General features: G+C 34.5%; 2 protein-coding genes across 2 annotated transcripts in view; one reads left to right on the top strand and one right to left on the bottom strand.

The window, feature by feature from the left end:
- The window catches only part of LOC107283784 (ATP-dependent RNA helicase DHX29), an 18,461-nt gene extending 6,850 nt beyond the window's left edge, over nt 1–11,611 (bottom strand). The window contains exons 1-2 of the mRNA XM_015811733.1: nt 11,333–11,611; nt 8,214–8,344 (exon numbers count right to left, since the gene is read on the bottom strand). Coding sequence (XP_015667219.1) covers nt 8,214–8,344; nt 11,333–11,611 — 410 coding nt within the window. The remainder of the gene's footprint in view (nt 1–8,213; nt 8,345–11,332) is intronic.
- AOAH (acyloxyacyl hydrolase) overlaps nt 9,166–17,590 on the top strand; it is a 94,205-nt gene continuing 85,780 nt past the window's right edge. Inside the window, exons 1-2 of the mRNA XM_015811769.1 lie at nt 9,166–9,222; nt 12,207–12,343. Of these exons, the coding sequence (XP_015667255.1) occupies nt 12,214–12,343 (130 nt within the window). The 5' untranslated portion in view covers nt 9,166–9,222; nt 12,207–12,213. The remainder of the gene's footprint in view (nt 9,223–12,206; nt 12,344–17,590) is intronic.

The following is a 17,590-nucleotide window of genomic DNA, read 5'->3' as shown; positions in this document are numbered from 1 at the left end:
CTGTGTCAAAGCTAAATTTGTGGCCATGCTCCACCATATGAGTGAGGATCTGAGAGTATTGTTCTCCCCTTCTGACGGCCAGTCTATGTTCCTGGACTCTTGTTCTGACTCTTTTAGATGTTTCACCTACATAATTGCTGGGGCAGCCTTCACAGCTGATTTTATAAATCACCCCAGACTTCTCAGCAGTAGGGAGGGGGTCTTTCGGTCTCATAAGGCAAGAACGAAGAGTCCGGCTGGGCTTATGTGCTCCCAGAAGCACGAAGCTGAAGACACCAGCCTGAAGATGACGAATGTGACTTCGTCGAAACGTCGCCAAGACACTTCTAATTCTACACGGGAGAAAACCCGAATAACTAAAGACCTACATACAAACACCCGCGAAAACCTCAGAAAACATATATATATATATATGTAGTAGCTCAGTGATTTGTAAGGAGCATTTACATGAACCTATATGCTATGCATTGTATAGAATAATTATCTGTTATGTAGCCACAAATATCTTGGATTAACTTTTTTAGGCAGCTTGCAAAGTTCCAGAATCTTACCAACCTCAAACAGGTCCTTTTAAATAAAAATAGCAATATGATATTTTATTGGCTTCCAGATTTTTTTCCAGTAAGATTTTGCATCAGGTTTAGTTGACTCCAGAACTAACTGAGCTGATTTGAAAGCACTTCCAGCATGTTAGTTTCATCACTTTTGTTTTATTCCTCCTCAGTATCCGTAGGCCATCCCTATCAATTATGCAAAATCAAAATCATAATAGAAAACAAAAAGTGGGTTGGTTCTCACCTAGGAATTGATTTCTGTTTGTTTAATGTTCTGAAGGAGCATGCACTTTCTGGTGCATAGTTTGTAGAAAATTCAATTATACTCTTTTTTGTAATTTTTTGTACATATGATTTCTATTTTTTCAAACTTCCCATGGTTTTGTGATGTAACATTTGGGCCACTTTTAAAGTTTATAGGGAAATAATCCTTGCTCAATTTTCAGGTTGTGTCATGGATAATCTTATGTGATCCAAAAGACTTATTTTAAAACAGAAAAAACATGTACCAGGAAAAAGTTCAGTTGGTTTCCAGTTGTGTAGCAAAAAGACTAAACTAATGAAGGAACTGTCCTGCTCCAACTTAAACGCAAAAACTTTCAAAAATTGCTCAAATAATAAACACTTAGATTTTCACTTGCTTTTCCAGGAGGCCAAGGTTAATGCAAGACTGTAGAAGCCTATACATTTGCACATAGGACTTGGCATGATTTTGCTACCTCTAATAATTTGATGATATGAGGCATCATAAGGATTGTTATAAATATTTGCAAATCTTGGGACTTTCTGTGGGGGTTTCCTCCATTACTGGCCACAATGAAGTATTAAATTAACATGTCATGTTGGCACATTTTGACCTCTTCAGAGAAAGACTTGGTTGTGACAAAGCTGCAGCTCTCTGGCAGTGCACTTACTAGAAGCAGCAAAAGAGGCAGATAGTCCCTTTCAAAGATAAACATTGGCAGAGGTAATACTTGTTTGGAGTCTATTCAGTCATGACCAATGATATAATGACTTAATTTGGTTTGACTTACACAGAATTTAAAGTAAGGTGTGATTTAAGACTGCATACCAGACTCTTAATTCCAAGCCTATTATTATTATTATTATTATTATTATTATTATTATTATTATTATTATTATTATTATTATTATTATTATTATTATTATGTTGGTGAGAGTTAGGGTTTTTTCTGCCATCCTGTATCAATCTGAGTCTGAGCTGTCTTCAAGAATATGTGTGATGCTTTCAAGTTTCCTTTTTCCAAAGCAGACAATAAGTTTCCATGTCTTGTTACATTTTTCTTAAAGTGCCTTAGGGGATGACCTATGTTCTGTCAATATTGTTCAGCTGCATGGAATGAGTGATTTAAATGGAAGGAGCTTTTTATACAATATGGGAAAACATTTAACCATTAAGTTAATAGCTCTCTGTGATTGGTTACTAAGGAGATAAAGGCAGAGATTAAAGCTTTGCCCTTTGTCTGGGCACTATGTAAAAAGAATAAGTGAAGCAAAATTAAATTAAAGCTACAATTTTATACATGCTTCTTGCATATCAACTATGACAATTATAGAAAAATACAGTGATACCTCAGTAGGTAACGTTAATTGGTTCTAGGAGGTGCGATGAATACTAAAATCGACAAGTTCCAAACAAACTATGTGACTTACCATGTGACCCTTTGTTTTAGCCAGGAGGAACTTCCTTTCATTCCCTCTTCCTATGTCAGTGACCTTCCCAGGATGGCCGACTTCTTGTCCGCATTCTGTGGCCATCCCCTGCTTCCTTCTGCAGTGACCTTCCTGGCATGCCTGACTTCCTGTCCATTCTCCGCAGTTACCCTCCTCTTCCTATTGCAGCATGTCAAATACCAAATAAATAATGAGTACTGGCACAACATTTTCACATCAAAATGCATCAAGTATCAAATTCAATGAGTTTTGAATAGTAGTACTCATACCGTAGTACTGAGGTACTTATACCGTAGTACTGAGGTACTACGGTATGTATGCAATAATCTGGATTTTATCAATACAGGTAGTCCTTGCATACCAACATTCATGAGTTATGGTGGAACTAAACAATTGATAGTTATGACTGATCCTTGAAGTGCTGGCCACTGGTACACCTCCATGATCACCTGAAACAAATTTGGGTCCTTTGGTCCTTTGGGGCCTATATGCAGGACTAATTCTATGAATGATTGACAGCAATAGGAATTAGATCAGACAAAAATCAAGCATGATTTTTGGCTTACAGGAGCTCCCACAGCAAAGAGGTTAAATATCAATGATTAATCTTAATAACATTGGAATTGAGGTTAATCTTGGAATTGAGAAGATTTGCCCCCTGCTGGAACAGTTTGTTAGGTGAAATCAATTGAAAGTAAGTGGGAGAGGTGATAGAGAAAAACAGCACAACTGAATTGCTAGTCAATGAAACGACATTAAACAATGAGCTACAGGTAGTCCTCAACTTACAACTGTAATGGAGTCTGCCCAGTATGATCATAAGTAGTAATGGTCATAAAGTAGGTCATCATTTGACTTAGTCGATTTTATGTCCTTTTTTGGACATAAGCAAATCACCATGGTCATTAAGTGAATCTGCTGTCATTAAGCAAACCTGTTGTTCACCATAGGATTCCCCCCCCCAGAAATCAGAAGTAAATGCCGATTTTCAGCAAAAACATTGTAAATTGTGGTCACATGATCTTGTGATGCTGTAAATGGCCATAAGTATGGCCTGGTTGCTGAATGCCAGAAATGTAGTCATGTGAATATGGGGGCACAGCCACTGGAATTTCAGAACTGGGTCATAGGTACCTTTGGCAGATGTCCAACATAACTTCAAAGGTGTTGCAGACAAATGAAAATTAGTTGATGATTTAATGTGTGCTTCTCTTCTCTTGCCTTTTCTTTTCTTGTCTTCTCTTATCTGCTCTCTCTTCTCTCCTTCTCTGGTATGGTAATTAAAGCTTTTCTCAAGTGATCAACTCTAGGCTGAAGAATCTGTTAATCGGCTTAATTTCATAGGTGGATTTTATAAACTCACAGTTACATGAAAGGAAATTAAATTACAGTGTTCTTGGAGAACACCTCCTTTGGAACACTAGAACTAAAAATAAAGCTAGATTTTTTAACCAAGAGATGATGGATTTTATATAAAAGTTACTTCAATCTCTGAAGTCTTGATATTTATTTCTTCCAATCATCAGTCATAACTGAAGTGTCAGGGATTACAGAAATGAATGATATCATTGCACAAATAATTAATTTTTCACCCTAGTGGAAAGCTTGCAATGGACTTTGTATTATGTGTGATTATGATGTATCTATATATTTACAACAAATGCAAACATAAGGAAATCATTTTTCTCATTCTTTACACTCCAAGGTCCCAGACTCTTCTTGCTTGGGTGTTTGGATTCTGTCGTATAGATTCTGGCAAATCTATACGGAGTGCACACTCCAAAGGAAGTAAAATTGATTATAAAATTTTTCCCACTTTTTTCCATAGCATGGCTTCTGATGTATTACAGTTTAATAATTTTCAGTTTAATTCCTGACTGAGGAATATCTATGCCTACAGAGGCACCAATTTTTCATTGCCACTGTCACTGCACTTACTCTATCTCAGGGATGTCATACTCGCCACATCACGTGACGTGTCATGACGTATTGCGACTTTTTTCCCTTGCCAGAGCTGGGGTGGGCGCGGCTTCTGTGTGACACATCCGGCCCATGGGACAACAGTTTGACACCCCTACTCTATCTGTTTTCTTCCCCTTCACTTGGCCAAAGTAGCTACTGGTCTTTTATAAGGCTTCATGAGGCCTTCCTGTCTGCTTTGCCCAGCCAGCTTTATCACCAAAAGGAGGAGGAAGACAGTGAAGATTAGCTGGGGCTGGCTGGGGGAGGGAGTGCAGATGTAGGCGGCAGCAGAGTAGAGTGCCCAAAAAGACTGAGATGGGGGCCATAGATATGTGGTGGAGGAAATTGAAATAGAGTTCAGCATGGCACAGAAGGAAAAATGTGAAGTCCTCACTGAATGATAGGGAGATCCTCATCTAATAATCACAACCAGAGTGACTGGAATTGTTATTACAATGCAGTCATGTGATGTTTTGTCTAACAATCACTATACTTAGTGATGGCAATTCTGGTTCCAATTAGGATTGTTAAAAAGAACCACCTGTAGTCATCACAATAGGTTAACCTTTAAAGCTAACAAATACTTTTTCACAGTGCTTTTTTTCTTAAAAAAAAAAAAAAAAAAGGTGCCAGAACTCACACATGTCATACAACCCGCCTTGCCTACCCTACAAGGTTCCATCCAAAAAAGGTGCCAGAACTCTGTTCTGGGCGTTCTGTGAGGAAAAAAAGCCCTGCTTTTTCATTAAAAAGCCCATTTATAAAACTTAAACCATGGGTCAGTGATTTGGCCTTGTTCAAGATCACCAAAATTGGCAAAGTAGCTATTTAGGTACTTGATTTTACAAAGCCCTCATCTTTAAATGATCCAAGCATGATATTTATGTTGGATAAAAATGGAAAGGGAAATCATAATCTATATCTTGCTGAGCTTTTTTATTATATTTGTATAGTTACTGCTCAGACTCCATGTTAAAAAATTGTGTGTTTTAAAAAGGAAACTATTCTTCTTTAAAATTAATATAGATGGGGATAGATCAAACTGATTTTGAAGCAGAAGAACAAATTTTCTTCGTTCAACTATGTTCCTACAAAAGCTATATTTACCAACTCCATGGGACATTTACACGTGAAAAAAATCTTTTGACTAGAATACTTATTCAGAGGCATTCAACAAGATGTAATAATTAGCTAAACAATTTGAAAATTAATATGTACTTCTCAATTAGTATCATAATACACTGTAATTTGCTATTCATATTGACTTGGTTAGTTAACTCAGTTGAAAAGATTCAGAGGAAAGCGATGAAAATTCCAGTCAGTCTACTGGTTAGATATCCTGCAGCGTATAAAAGCTTAAGTGTGTATGAATTAATTATGCCATCAAGAACTATATTTTTGCAGAGTCTTTGTGTTAGAACAAGAGACCTTCAGAGATGAATGCTATTTGAATACCCTCTTCTTTGTAGATACAATTTTGCATTGATTTTGCTGTATTGACTTCTGCAAGAAAAATGAAATTCTGAGTTCACCATCACTGAGGATTGCTTCATATAAACTGTATAGTTGATTGGGATTCCCTAGAGGCACAAAGTACACAGCTGCATGTAGGAATGTAAAGATTCTGCCTCATATCTTCCATTATTGCCATTTGTAGGTAAAAGTCCTTATCCCCATACTATGACAAATTAATTTTAGCAGAATAAAATGGAAAGGTTCAAGAGCAAACCAGATCAGAAATTTTACTGGCTCTTCATAACTCTGGGTAAAATGTGAACATATGTATCTTTGCCCCTTATTATGGAAAAAGTTGAGTTATATTGCTTTTCCATCAAAACTTATTAGAAACTGCTAACTAGATGCAGAAATACATAAACAGATAGTCCTCTCTTAACAACCATAATTGAGACTGGCCACTCCATTGCTAAATGACACAATCTTTAAGTCAGACATTATGTGGCCATGACAGACTTAGGACCTCATTTCCAGCTCATTCATTAAAGAGCTTACCTGCAGTTGTTAAATAAGACATCATTGGTCATTGGTCATTGATCTAGAACTGCAAGCAAACTGTCCAGCTCTACCCAGAAACTCATTTTTGATCCACTCTGCACATCTTCTGCAATCAGCTAGATATCTCTGTCGCATAACAATCCCAAAATTCAGAAGGTCCTTATCATTAGACAGATTCAATGTCCTCCCAATAGCTATACCACAATAATCCCCTTCAAAAGGAGACTTTGTCCATGTAGTGGAGGAATAATTGAATGGATGGGACATGTATTTCTTTCTCTATGCAAGAGCTCACCAGGAATTATTATGTCCACTCTTTACTAAATATCCTGGTCATTCCAATTTGTTTTATTTCAAGATATTATTATCAGATCAATCTGATTATAATTTCATGATGACAGCCAAGTACTGTTCTACGGTCTGCACAGTACACTGTACTATTAACTCTAACCCTTTTAAGGTATTTTAGAATAACTATATATATATATTATTTTATCTTAATTAATTGTGACTCTTGTATTTTACTTGCTGATCTATGACCAAATAAAGTTTCATTTGATTTGATTTGATTTCCAGAAGTGACTGTATTGTGTTTTGTGTTGTATTGTACTATAGTGTTTGTTTCTTACTGTCTACCTGCAATTAAAGTAGCCCTACTTTTTGGAGAGGGTGTTTACCATCCTATCTTCTTCCTATGAGCAATGGAAGGTCACATTGATGCACAACGGGGGAGGGAGCTTTAAATGACATACTTTATGTCAGCAAATTTGTGTTTTCAGTTGCTTCAGCCAGTTTCCTTTGACAATATAGTTCCTGATATGTCCATTCACGCTTTAAGGTTTTTGTGGTTGTGAAGGAGCTGGAACTCCTGCAGCTACTTTTCCTTTTTAAAAAATGGCGGAGGATGTCAACAATTCAACAATTCATCTTCTAGAGAGTGAAAAATAACTTTACCAGACTTACAGGCTATTCTGAATCATTTGCAGTTGGAGTGGCCTCTGTGCTTAGATAGAGCGGTGTAATGGCTCAGCAATTAAGATGCTGGGCTTGTTAGCTGGAAAACTAGGAGGCCAAGTTTGAGACCCAAGCACCACACAATGTGCCCCTGTTCTCATCCCCACTCCTGTCAACCCAGCAGTTCGAATGCATGCAAAAGCGAGTAAATAAATAGGGACCACTTCAAGGTAACAGAAATGTCTTCAAATAACAATGGCTTTGAGATGGAGATGAGCCCAACCCCTACAGTTGGCAATGACTAGCAGAGTAAAATCTTCAGGGACTCCCCCCTCCTCTTTTATATGCGTAGATCGACAGATGAGAGAATAAGCAAGTCCACTTGATCATAATTGGAACCTACCTCTCAAACAGGAGTTGTGGATACAGAAGGATCCCCCTCCCTCCAATTATATACCACTTTGTCCCAGAACCAAAGATTAAATATCATTGAGTCAGTTGGCTTTTGAATGCAGAGACAATTCGTATTTTTGAGTTTGAATCTGACTCAGTTGTTCCCGTACATATCCTCACAGCTTGACAGGACTTCAATTGCACCTTCTATTAGTTCCAGGGTTAGATATGCATTTGTTACATCAAGATTGCAGAAGAAATGCTGACAAAACAAGCACAGCACTAACTATGTTGCTGCTCTGGTACAACCAGGGAAAGGAGCATGTCTTTGTCTGCCATATGATAATCCATCAAACAGCCTTTGAGTTTCTTTAGAATTCTATAGTTTTGGGGCCTTTCAGAGAAAGAAAAGGATTTTGGAAATAGATGCCAATTCTTCATCCTCACCCCAATTCCCTAATACAATTCGTTTTTCTTCACTAATGGTGGGAATGTAGATATTTACGAAACAGCTCCTTCACTTTCTTTTTTTGTCAAATTTAAAATGGACCCAAATAATCTTATTCAAGAAACCAAAATAAAACCTATTCTCTGCCCTGCTTACCACATTTATTCCTGCAACTTGAGCAGAGAAAATCCTACAAGAAAGGTGTTATTGCTCCAAGGTATAAAAGGCAATGCCACACATAAGAGATTTGGGCAATCTCAAGTGAGATGTGATCAGCCTTTATCTTCTCCAAATTTTCTGTTTCCAATTCAAGCTCCTGGTTCTTCTGTCAGAAGATTTTTGAAATGGGAATGCTAAGAAAACAGGGAGTGTTTGCAGGGAGAACTATCACTCAAGCAACTGTAACTTCTTGTCTTCTTTTGTCCAATAACCAAAAATAACAAACAACCCATCCTTGACTTAACCATCTCTCATATTTAAAAAAAGAAAAAGAAAAAAAAGAAAAATCTGATTATTTCATTTGAATTCTTTTGTTCAATTAAATCTGACACTGTAATGGTAGGGAAACAGGAGTTGGGGTCTTTTCCAGAGACAGCATAGAACTCCCTCCCCCACCATCAGAACAAGTAATCTGAGCTATGACATTTACTGCCTCTATTAACTAATACTTAAAAAACAGAAATTTGGGGTGATATTCTCCTAAAGCACCAGCTGCAACATAATTTGATTTGGCAGAGGGCTCACTGCTATTTTTAGGATTTGCATTTCCCCTTAAGCTTCAGAACTCTTTTGCTTATCAGCTAAATTTGTCATTTAGATTTGACAAATAGATTTGAGAAACACATGGAAGATTATTCTGAAAGCCAACGATGGAATATAAATGTTTTGTATTTCTATACATAGCTATCTCTCTAAATACACATTATTCTCTTGATAATAGAAGGAAAAAGTGTAAGGCAAGCTTTAAAAATGCATCTGCTTTGTGATAAAGTAATAGTTTTTGGAGAGCAGATATCTTCTTTTCCTTCACATTTTAGTTTCAGTTATATAAAGTTTATGAGCAAATATAGTCCCGCCTGCATATTAATCAGCCACAGTTGTTAAGAAAACAGGAAGAGGAAAACCATCACAGAAGTCCGTTTCTTTGAAAGAAGCTCTGTCCTCACAAAATACATTCCTTGTGCTGAGTGATCAAAATTACTGGTAAGACTCAATGTCTTTACTTAGCATGGGAGTTGTCTCCTGATTTGTTGATGGGTTTTTGCTATGATTTGGTTTGGTATAAAGATGCAGTAATGTGAAAAGCTTCATCAGTTGTCTTCTAGCAGATTTTATAGAAAGTTATAGGGGCTTTTGCCTGAAACCCCACTCCCAGCACTACTTTTTTCTATTTGATGTAGTGGGCTGGATTTGTATTGTCGAATAACTTCATTAGGCTGACAATTTATCCTTGAAAGTAAGTTCTGCAGCATGGAATGTTGGTTTTCAGGATTCATAGATTGTTTGTTATCCAGATTCAGGGTTAGGAAAGATAAAAAGCACTGAAATTGTATGATATAGTAAACATGGATTCTAGACAACTTGCAACAGATTCTTCTGATTTTCAACTCCCAGCAGCTCAAGGAAGTTTGGCGGATGACAAAAGACCAGCAGTATCTGAAGTGTTTTAAGTTGCCACTCCAAATAAACAGGAAGATGAGTAGCGTTTTTATCCTCAGCAATCAGTAAAGAATACAGATCTCTCAAATCCAACTTTTCCCAACAATGAATTATATTGTTCTAGTGAAGTACAAATAGCTGTATTATGTGCTTTTATGGCTCCTTTCCAACATGTGTTCAGTTTTGATTTCACTGTAATTCTGGTATAATATGTGCTTTTTGTGGGACACAGAGTAAAATTCTGTTGAACTATTCCTAACCAATAGCTCATTTTGTCAATCAGTCAATTAACTTCGGTTATTGAAATAAAAATGTAGGTGTCTTTCATAAAGTTGAGATTTCATTCCTTGTTTATCTGTCCAATGTGCTGCACAATTATTGGATAAGCCTTGGAACTCTTTTATCTTATGATTGTTTATATGTAAACTAGATTTGGACTGGACCAGCCCTGCCCCCCATGCCCCCCATTCCTATAGAGAATTTAGCTTTGGAAAGTAAAAGAATGACTTTATGATAAAGGAGAACATCATTCTATGGCAGCATGAAGACTGTATCTTGAACCATTCAAACATGGCTTAGAATACAACAGGTTTGTCTGGGCTGTATTAAAATTTGAATTAGTGTGCAGTCCAGAAGCTAGGATATATTATTAATATGAAGTATGGATAATATTATTATTATTTAATTAAATATATGATCAACTTCATCACCTATCATATTAAATAAAATCTGAGGATGTCTTGGAAAACACATCTAAAGATTTGAGAAAGTACAGTTTTACATCTTGTCATATAGGTTTAGAAATTTAGGTTGGGGGTGTTAATTTAAACTAATGGAATCAATTTGGCATTTTCTAGCCGGCTGTCAGAATGAAAGCCATTTTTTTCTGTTATCATCACTGCTATAAAGACTTGATTTTGAGATTTACAACAACAAAGAGTGTTTGGATGGTTTTTCTATTTTCTAGTAATTGTTTTGGGGTTTTAAAATTACTATCAAATGATTGAAATACATCTATCCTAATGGGAAATTTGCAGGTTAAAAAGGATGTTCCCATTGCATGAATGATAAAAATAATCAGGTGGTTGCATACTGAAAAAGAAAAAAAGGCATTAAATAGTTTCATTCAGAATATTTTTTCTTCAGATACAGCTTTTTATACTGTCAAGAGCTACCTCCATCAAATGATTCAAAGTTGGGCAGGAATAAATCAGCAATTATTTCAACCAGGTCACTAGACAATGTTAAACAACAAGCTTGTGAATCAAGTCAAGTGGTTTTCCCCTTCTTATTTTAAATCCATTTTAAGGTTTGGGGGGGGGAAGGTGATTGTGTCAATTTTAATACAAAAGATGCTTGTGTGGTTTAAAATCTATTTCATACTTAAACATTTTTCTTTAATGGAAGGAAGACAAGGCCCTTCTCTAGTTTCATTTTCTGAATTAGCCATCCCATGTCTATCTGTGGTTGTCCTCCCATGTCCTTCTGCAGTATTTGGCTGGCTCCTAACAAACTTTACAAAAGATTATTTCAAGCAGTCAACCTTATTTATGATGGTTGATAAGAGTTCATATATTGAGTTAACAGTTTGAGCCGTAAGCAAACATTGTCTAGAGAGGAAATCTGTCACATTTTCCCCCTTTAAATTTATTACATCTTCCTCCTGTGCAAAGAGGGCTGCTGCTGAGTTCCAAGAAGGGGAGCAATTCTCCGAGAAGGAGGACAATTCTACGTGCTGTTTGCTTTCCAGTTCGGTTTGTAAGTCCCATTCCAATGAGTCACATAAATTAAATTTATCTGATAAGGCGACTGCAGATGAATTACTTATTGGAACAGACTGTCTATTTGCAGTGTAATCTTCCATTTTCTGCTGCTTCAGTGGCTTGGATGAACTCTCTGCTGTAGAGTGCTGTCTCTTTCTCCTTTTCCCCATTCTTAGTAATCCTGGCTTGTAGAATTGTTAAAATGTAGGTAAACAAATGGTGGCCTCTCCAGTAGTTAAAAAAGTTAAAAGTAAGTTAAAATAGGTTAAAAGTGGGTAGATTAAAAATGCAATGTTAAAAAGGGTTAAAAAGTTAAAATAAAAGTAAAATAAAATAAAAGAAGGCTTTTGCTTTTGGAGGAGCTCCTTACAGCCTTTGCTGCCTGTCCCATCAAAGTTGTTTTGTAGAAAAGGAAATTTATGAGAATTCACTGTATGCATTTTTCAAATAAAGTTTATCTAGATGTGTTTTTCCCAGCTAGTCTATATTGTTCTCTACATATGAAACTGAGCTGTCAAAAATTTCAGTAATGATGAAGTCAGTGGAAGAGCTGAACTCCGCAATCTGGACAGCAACTAGGAAAGTCTGTTCTAGATATTTTGACTGGCAATTCCCATTGACCTTACTTTGGTCATGCAGCTGAATATAATGATATGGTCCAAATATTTTCAGATCCTCTGGGGATGCTGACCTAAGAATCTCAGTTATTTCTTATTCCTGATTTTGCTTCTAATCCCTTGTAATTTTTCATCTTTATTCCTTCAGAAAGAATATGTATTGGAAGAAAGTTCATTCCTTAACTTTCGTGCTTCTTCTCATGCTTTTGACGAATGGCAGTTCCTTTTCACACGACGAACTGAAACTGTTTCAATCTAAAGGCTACCACAGATTCACCTGTATAGGTATGTCTTCAACAGGGCTACCAGATTTGTGCTGCAAAAATCCAAATGACACAGAGATAGCAAACAGGAATATTGAGTACTAAAGCCCAGATAATGTAGCTCAAATGTTCCAGGATGAAATGCATAGAATTGGTGTATTGTTTTGTTTTCTGCTTCTTTTATTGGTGATTGTGTTTAAAAGGTAGTAGTAGTAGTAGTAGTAATAATAATAATAATGATGATGATCATCATCATCATCATGATAAAAACTCAGTTTTGTTCTCATAAAATAATTTTGTGTCCATATATTACACATAGCTGTCCTTTGTGAATGTGACTTCACAATTTTGAACTTAAATGGGATTACATCATCTGTTTGGATGCCAATGGATACATTGGTTGCCATGGTAGGTGTATCCAATACTGGTAGATGTATCATAATACTGGTAGGTATACCACAACACTGTGCACATGTATTGGAATTTTCAAAATCCAGATGGTCGCTAAAGGACACAGAGATATACAGAAAATTCTTTTTCAGCTCAGTTAATATATAACAAAGCAACCATTTCTATATCATCCCTCCTAGATCTGCAAAAAGGTTATTTTTTTCTCATTTAGCTTTTTTTCTGGGCAGAAGAAAACACTAGGATGAGGCAACCACCATTTTTATTTTCTAGGAAATTATTTTAGATCTATTAAGTCAGTGAGGGATAGAGAAACATTCTTGAAAATGAATAAGTAATATATAAGATTATTGCTTTGTTTTATAGCATGCACAGATTTATAGATGACATCTGGCTATTCCTTTTTAGAAGAAATTATGTAGATTTTTGAAAAGAAGAGATAAATCGTAGGATAATATAAGCAAAAAAAATATGCAAATGGTTTTTCACCATACCTCTTCACAGCATACTGGCATCTAGTTTAATTGGTTTTTAATTGAAATATTTAAAATAAAATCTATACAAGTATAAATATTGACAAGATCACGAAGTGTTGGATACATTGGAATTTGCCAAGAATCACACTGGGTATCCAAGGGCTACTACATGAAATGTGTATTGAATCTAAAGACAACAATATATCTTGAAATGTCTTAGTATGTTGACCCTTCATCTGAGAAAATTGTTGCTTGTTATATTAGATCTTTTTGCTCTTGCTTTATAATGCACAGAAAAAATATTAGAACTTCAGCAAAATAACAATCAAATACATGTATTTTTAACTTGATGTAGCCTTTCACATTTAGAAAAATGGTCCTTTCATGAAATAACTTCACAGATTGTTTCAAAAAGAGACTTGTACATAATGTGAAAGTTCTTTCTGTCAAAATAAAGCCGTAGGTACACAGATTATAGATATATGATAGATAGATAGATAGATAGATAGATAGATAGATAGATAGATAGATAGATAGATAGATAGATAGATAGATAGATATACAAAGCTCAAAGCTGAGAAAAAGGTTTCTTCTATATTTGCTTATATATAAAACTGAGATATTTATAGACACTTAAAAAAATCTTCATAATTAACTTTGTGAACTCTAAAGCTTCCTCCTTCTGTTATGTATTCAAGATGAGCAGTGATTAATATTTATATGTTACTTATATGTAAGGGTGTAGGTCTATACATATGTTGTATATAGTATGTTTAAATGTGTGTTATGTATGTGTATACTTTGAGAGCAAGCAACTAAATTTCATTTTTAATGTGTGCCGTTGTGCCCACATTATCTCTATCTTTCTATCTATCTATCTATCTATCTATCTATCTATCTATCTATCTATCTATCTATCTATCTATCTATCTATCTATCTATCTATATGTGGGCAAAACATACTATATACAACATATGTATAGACCTACACCCTTTCATATAAGTAACATATAAATATTAATCACTGCTCATCTTGAATACATAACAGAAGGAGGAAGCTTTAGAGTTCACAAAGTTAATTATGAAGATTTTTTTAAGTGTCTATAAATATCTCAGTTTTATATATAAGCAAATATAGAAGAAACCTTTTTCTCAGCTTTGAGCTTTGTAGTATATATTTAATTGATGTGTTTTGATACCCAGAATATCTTGAAATTCATTTTTCCTGAAATTGTCTCCTCATTTTTCACTAAACATTTGTATAGTAATGGCTCTGTACTGTTTCTTATGCTAAAAGCTTGTTTTTTCAGATACATATTTTAACCACAAAATTTAATTAATAAGGAGCAATTCAATAAAGACCAATCATTGCCACTGATTTAAGAGTAATAGTATTTTTCAGGAAAAGTTTTTTATTTGCAATTAAGCTAATTTTACTGTTCTCTAAACCACACTAATGAGGGATTGTTTATCAATATCCAGTTTATTGTTGAGATTATATAGCATAATAATTTCCATGTAAAAGAATATCCATCTTTCTGTAACAAAAAATGTTATAGTGAATGTAAAGGTCTGCCTGTTGGCTGGTACCCCAAGTATAATCATAATCTTGATTTGCATAATTAAATCCTCTCAGATGCATCTACCACAATTTGTTTTAATACAATTTTTTTTAAAAAAAATGTGATCAAATAAATATAGCAGGGATTTGGAGTTGCACTGCCCTTAATCATATTTATCGCCAATCTTCAAGTAGATTTTCTCTCATTTGCTTCAAAACTGGGGATAAGAAATCAGGATAAGTTCAAATTTATCAGCAAAGACCTTAAAAATAAAATCTACAGACACTTATCAACAATAGCTGAACTTTGTTCCATCCCTGATATCTTTTGTCCAGATTAAGAACTCATAGCTTCTATTTTTCCATTTCTACAGGATTATGAAATTCTTCTTAAGTGCCGTTTGATATTTTCAAAGGACAGCTAGAAACCTGATGAAATAATAAAGTTTCTTTCCTTAACCAGTATTTCTCAATACACTGTCAAACTTCATTTTGTAATCTGGTAAAAACTAATTAAATAGTAGAAAACTTTTTAATCTGGCTATTGAAATACAATATATTTTTTTCTAATGAATGGCCAAGTATTTTCATCTTAAAAAAAGAAACCAAAACAAAGAACTCTCTCAATATCTAACTGAGTGTACTTAGACAAGCCAACATTTTTGTATTGACACTTGAGGTTCTACAAAGACAACCTGCTGCTGATTTTTTCTCACTTTTCACAGAATTTCAATCTCACATAAACTGAACTGGTAAAAATGAGGTTCCAGAGATATTACTTTGTCCTGAAGAATCTTATTAGCCTTTAATAAATAAATTGTGTCAGGATCCATTGACTTTCTATGATCTTCCAAGTGAGATTGTCTATTCCTAGCCATTTCTACTATGCAACATAACCTGTTATAGTGAATTTAAAGATCTGCATGGTTCTTATTTTCTCTCTCATTTAAAAAGAGGTATACAGGAAATCAATTCAAAATATGCATAACAATGTTAGATATAATCAATTAATACAAACCCAAATATTACACCAAAATAGTACAACCAGCTAGACAAACAACAACCACATTTCTTAATATAATACCTAAATTAAATATAGAATCTGTAAATAGTAAAATGTAGATATCAACATATTATCTATCCAGATGAGTTTCTGCAATTTTGCCCAGGATCAGCACAGCTTTTTCCACTACTTCTCAGAACAAAATAATTATGTTTAAATCTTTCTTCAGTGTGCTTACATTAGCTGTTTTCTCAAGATTATTAAGGGGGATAACTCCAAACCCAAAGGGCCATTTCCTGAAAAGCCCTTAGTTGAAAAAGGCATTTTAAGGTTGCATGAATTATGCAAGGAACTATATACAGTGGTACGCTGGTACTCAGTTGCTTTGAAACTCATCAAATTTGCTACTAAAAGCATTTTGATGTGAACATTTTGTCCCAGTACTCATAGTTTGTTTGGTACTCAACACACAAGTAGAATTTGTCGGTGTCAGCTGCCTTGTCACTTGCTATTCCTTATAGAAAAAATTGTTTGGTACTCATCGTTTTTGGTACTCATCCCACCTCCCAGAACTAATTAAGGATGAGTACCAAGGTACCATTGTTGCATAGAAGTATTAGAAAATAGGGAAACATCTAAGAGAAATGGTAATGTTTTGGACCAAAATCAAGGAGGAAAGGATCAAAGTGGTAAGAACTGACAATAAATTGTTGAGAACGTCCAAGTGTAAATCATTGTACCTGCTGTTTGGCAGATCTGGCAAATATAAATGGAAATTGCAGTTACATTACTTCTACAAATATTTGCAAAATTAGTCTTCCATAATCCCAAAGTCCCTAACAATCAAGATAGGGGCCCCTGAATAACCATAATCAATTTGAAAATTCAAGAAGGATTTTCCAACACATTATCAAGCTAAGCATTGAGGTATAAATATCAACTACACAAACATCAATTACATAAGTAGAGCATAGTACTCAAACTATAGCCTATTTGGATGTGACAATAAGCTGCATAAGTGAATCTCATGAAAAAAAATCTTGCATGATCTCAAAGATTTTCTTCATTATGAAACAAAAATTACATTTGTGTGATTACTTCATTAACAAAGAGTTATTGCTGATTCAAAAACCTATATTATTATGTTATGCTATATTATTTTATGTTACATTTTATTATATAGATTAATCACAATGTCATTAAAGCATTCCTATGTTTTGCATTTTGAACATCATTATGTCTTTATAAGGCTCCAGAAAAAATTGTCAAGATGTTTAAGATGGCAAATTTCTTGATCCTCTTCCTTGGGCTATATTTGGCAAGTACCATATTCTCTGTAAAAATGCCAAAGGATTCCATATGGTTATTAAGTTAATCCTAAAAGAAGAAATAAAACTAGATTATGTGCATATAGGAAGATAAAAACTTCTACATTCTTAATTACAGGAGACAGTATTTTATTTTTATCAGCAATTATATAAGATCATTTCTAAAGCTATTACTTTTGCTGATTTTTGGCTTCCTTTCTTTTTTCTTATATTTTTTAAATAAAATAAAATAAAATTTAAATAAAATAAAATAAAAGCACTATTTTAAAAAAGAAGGCGGAAAAAAATGGTTAAGTAAATAGTAGAGAGAAATAGGTCCTCCTTCCTTAAATATAATTTACTATTAGAAATAATTCTAATAGCATTTTTCACAGAAAGCACCATATCTTATCAGTTAAAATATGTTTATTTTAATATTTGTTTTCCATTTCTGATTATCAGGCAATTGAGGTTAATAATAATAATAATAATAATAATAAAGTTGGAAGGGACT

The sequence above is a fragment of the Protobothrops mucrosquamatus genome, unplaced genomic scaffold, assembly GCF_001527695.2.
Source record: "Protobothrops mucrosquamatus isolate PMUCROS unplaced genomic scaffold, P.Mucros_1.0 scaffold48, whole genome shotgun sequence".
NCBI lineage: Eukaryota > Metazoa > Chordata > Lepidosauria > Squamata > Viperidae > Protobothrops > Protobothrops mucrosquamatus.
This window is presented reverse-complemented; position numbering and strand designations above follow the sequence as displayed.